We start from the raw sequence: 3,539 nt of genomic DNA on the forward strand, positions 1-3,539 counted from the left end.
GTCCTCTGAAATAAATTCTTCTGGGGGGAGGGGCAGGTGTCCACATAGTTGGGATTGGGGCCGGCCCCTCAGACCTCTCCACTGGTTCCCAGGGCTCCTTTGTAATAGAGCAACTCATTAACTGACCGCCATAGAGTCATTTCTGACTCATAGTGACCCTATAAGACAGGGTATAACTGCCCCTGTAGGTTTCCAAGGCTGTAACTCATTATGGAAATAGAAAGCTTCATCATTCTCCCACATAATAAACCAAGGGGAGCATTAAATTAGTAAATATATGGTAGTTCTAGGGCACCATTTACCGGGCACTCTCTAGGCAAGAGATCCGAACCAAGTATAGTCTTGGGATGCCAGTCATCTGCTGCTTCTCACACTAGGGAGTTTCATCCTTATGTCCAAGGGACACAGGAGTTTGAGGTAAAACCCAGTTCACCCATTTGGGTTTCCCCATTGAGTCCTTTTTGATGTGGGCTATGAAGATTGCTGTGTGCCTCAAAAAAGCAGTCTCTAAGTCCCAGTAGTCTATAGCACATGGCCTGCATCACCGAGGGCTGGATAGATACTAGGTCAGAAGAGTCCAATTAAGAACACAGGACCAGGCTTATTCTTCCCTTGGGTTCTATGTAAGTGTTGTTAACTGTTTTTCCCTAATAGGAGGTTGCTCCTTCCCATTTACTCACCAACAGAAATGTAGTCACCTTCTCAGAGACATGTATACCTCTCCCCGCATCTTGACTTGAATTTCCAGTGAGGTTTGCTTATCACTCTGGTAATAGTAACTGTTGATTTGGGGTGAGCTTAGCACACTGTTGTATGGCAGCAACTGAGTGGTCTTCTCCCTCCCCTGCATCTTGGAAAAACGGACCGTGCATAGATGAGGCCTTCTCTGAAGAAGTGTTTTGTTAGGGCTACATATAGATATGGTTTATGGATGCTTGACAGGGCCCTCCAGCTTGTTGCTTGGGAAACCAGATTAGAAGATTCCATGGCCTGGGAGCAGCAGCCTGGCTTCACCTTGATGTTTATCCTTAGAATAGTGGGCTCATGTAATAGCTGCCCATTTATGATTGGTTTCCAGGTCCCTCCAAGTCATGAGGTGTTTCATGGATAAACCCTGAATAATAAATAATAAAATTATTAAATAAATTTTAAATAAATATAATTAGATAATTAAATTAAAGACATTGACTTATTATTAGTATAGCTTTTTTACAGATAAGAGTACTGAAACACATAAAGGTTAAGTTACTTCTTTAAGGCCATGTGGTTGATTAGTAGAACTGAGAGCAATCTGTAAAAAGAAAAAGAATAGTTTTTGATACTAATAGTAAATAAATTGGAAAGGACTGTGGTTCTGAGTGCCAATGGGCTCAGTTGAGTGTATCATCAGGATGAAGTAGTAAGGAAGTAGTTGGAAATGAGAGGTTAGAAAAAGGTGAAAAGATTTGGTAGGAGATATAAAATTAGGCGCCTTTAGCATAGAGACTATACATAAAGTTTTTGGAATAAGTCAACTTTTAAGAAAGAAGTGTAGGAATTATCAGCCAAGAATCGACTATTTGGAAGTGAGCATATTTATGGAGTCAGGAAAAGAGCTGTAATGAAGAGAAGTTTGTGTTACGCCTCTATATACAAACCATAAACACAAACTCAAACTCCCTGCCACCCAGTCAGTGCTGACTCAGCAGCTCTCTAGGACAGGGTAGAACTGCCCCTGAGAGTTTCCAGGACTGTAACTCTTTCCAGGAGTCGAAAGCCACGTCTTTCTCCCGTGGGGTGACTGCTGGTTTCAAACTGCTCACCCTGTTGTTAGGGTTAGCAGCCAAACTCGTAACTACTACGCCCCCAGGGCTCCTAACCATAGAAAACTGAAAATTATATACCGTTGAGTAAGTAATCCTAATTTATGTTTTAGAATTATATATGATACAGGACATACACATAGACAAAATACAAACACATCATGAAAACAGTAGAGGAAGTCTTAAAACCAAACCAAACACTCAAACTTGAGCTTACCGAGTAAAAATAGTCTGCCTCAAGCATTGTGCCCTTTTAAGAACTGCTATATGGGCTCAAATAGACTATTGTAATTTTGAAGATTAGATAGGAACCTTGGGGCCAGTGAGTTTATGTTAATGGGGGAGAACAACTCAGAAAAGGAGAGTGGTTAGATAACTGGAAGGATATAATCATTGTCACTGAATGTTACATGTAGAAACTGTTGAATTAATGTACGGTTGGCTGTGTGTGGAGCCACCGGTGGCCCTGCCAGGGAAGCATTGGGCTATTAACTGCAAAGTCAATGTTTCAAACCTATCAGCCATTGCAAGGGATAAAGAGGAGGCTCCTGTAAAGATTTACAGCTTTAGAAGCCCCGTATAAGGTTGTTATGAGTCAGACGGGACACGATGGCTATGGGTTTGGATTTTTGTTTTGCTGTGTAGTCTCAGTAATAACCAGAAAAATTTTAAATACCCGAGGAGATTTTAAAAATTTAAAATACCCGTGGAGATGAAATCTTTACCTTCTGTTTCATGCATTCTTGTATACACTAAATTTGAGTGAAGATTTTATATATGTTTTTTTGTTATAAAGGAAACAACGAATAGCTTGGCTCTTGTGTTCCTCCATACCTTGCCCCTCCCTCCTCTTCATTCTCTTTCCAACATGCTCCCTACTGTTCCCTGTGAGCGTCTTCTGGTTCTTTTATATTGGCTGTTCAGTAAATACTGAATAATCAATGAACAATGAAACTAGTAAATGAAATTTTCATCTCTGTCCTTAGACTATGTTTTTCCTGACTTAACCGAGAAGGCAGGTCCTATAGAAGACATAAGCCAGGCTCAAGAGGTGCCAAGCCCCCCTTCACCCTTGCCCAAGATGAATCTGGTTGAGCCACCCTGGCATATGCCTCCTGAAGAGGAGGAGGAAGAAGATGAAGAGGAAAAGGAAGAGGCAGAGGAAGAAGAGGAGCTGCTCCCTGTCAACAGATCCCAGGAAGAGACCAAATCTCAGGTCCATGACTTTTCTCCCAGCAGCACTAGCCAGAGTCCAGGGCCCACTAAACAGAGGCAAGAAGATTCTGGGGACCAGGCGTCATCAGGTGTGGAGGTGGACAGCAGCATAGAACCAAGCCTGTCACAGTTCTCAATCAGCCCAAGTACAGCAACCCTGAGGGACCAGGATTTCTCAGAGGCAATGGGCACGATGCTGCCAGCTACAGGGTTTGGGGCAGAGTTTGAGGCTCCCCAGGAAGTAGTTAAGGATGCTACTGTGGGAGCAACCGAATTGGCTGCAAAACAAGGAGAAATGCCATCCTCAGCCTCCTTTCCGCAAACAGCAGCTCCAAGTGGGACTAAGACTCCAGAGGAAGATCATTTTCACCCCAGGACCTCAGGCCCTTTCTCCCAGGCCCCCAAAGGGATGGAACTGACGCCTTCTTCTGCTACCTTGGGGCAAGAAGATCTCAATCAACAGCTCCAGGAAGGGCAGGCAGCTGAAGCTCAATCTAGAATACCCTGGGATTCTACTCAGGT

The 3,539-nt window shown here is 43.3% G+C and overlaps 1 protein-coding gene across 1 annotated transcript in view; it reads left to right on the forward strand.

Moving 5' to 3' along the window:
- Window positions 1-3,539, forward strand: part of PODXL2 (podocalyxin like 2) — a 47,735-nt gene that overhangs the window by 14,157 nt on the left and 30,039 nt on the right. Inside the window, exon 3 of the mRNA XM_004702464.2 lies at window positions 2,789-3,537. Coding sequence (XP_004702521.1) covers window positions 2,789-3,537 — 749 coding nt within the window. The remainder of the gene's footprint in view (window positions 1-2,788; window positions 3,538-3,539) is intronic.

This window comes from Echinops telfairi, unplaced genomic scaffold, assembly GCF_000313985.2.
Source record: "Echinops telfairi isolate 266 unplaced genomic scaffold, ASM31398v2 ScPeMD7_31;HRSCAF=116, whole genome shotgun sequence".
Taxonomy (NCBI): domain Eukaryota; kingdom Metazoa; phylum Chordata; class Mammalia; order Afrosoricida; family Tenrecidae; genus Echinops; species Echinops telfairi.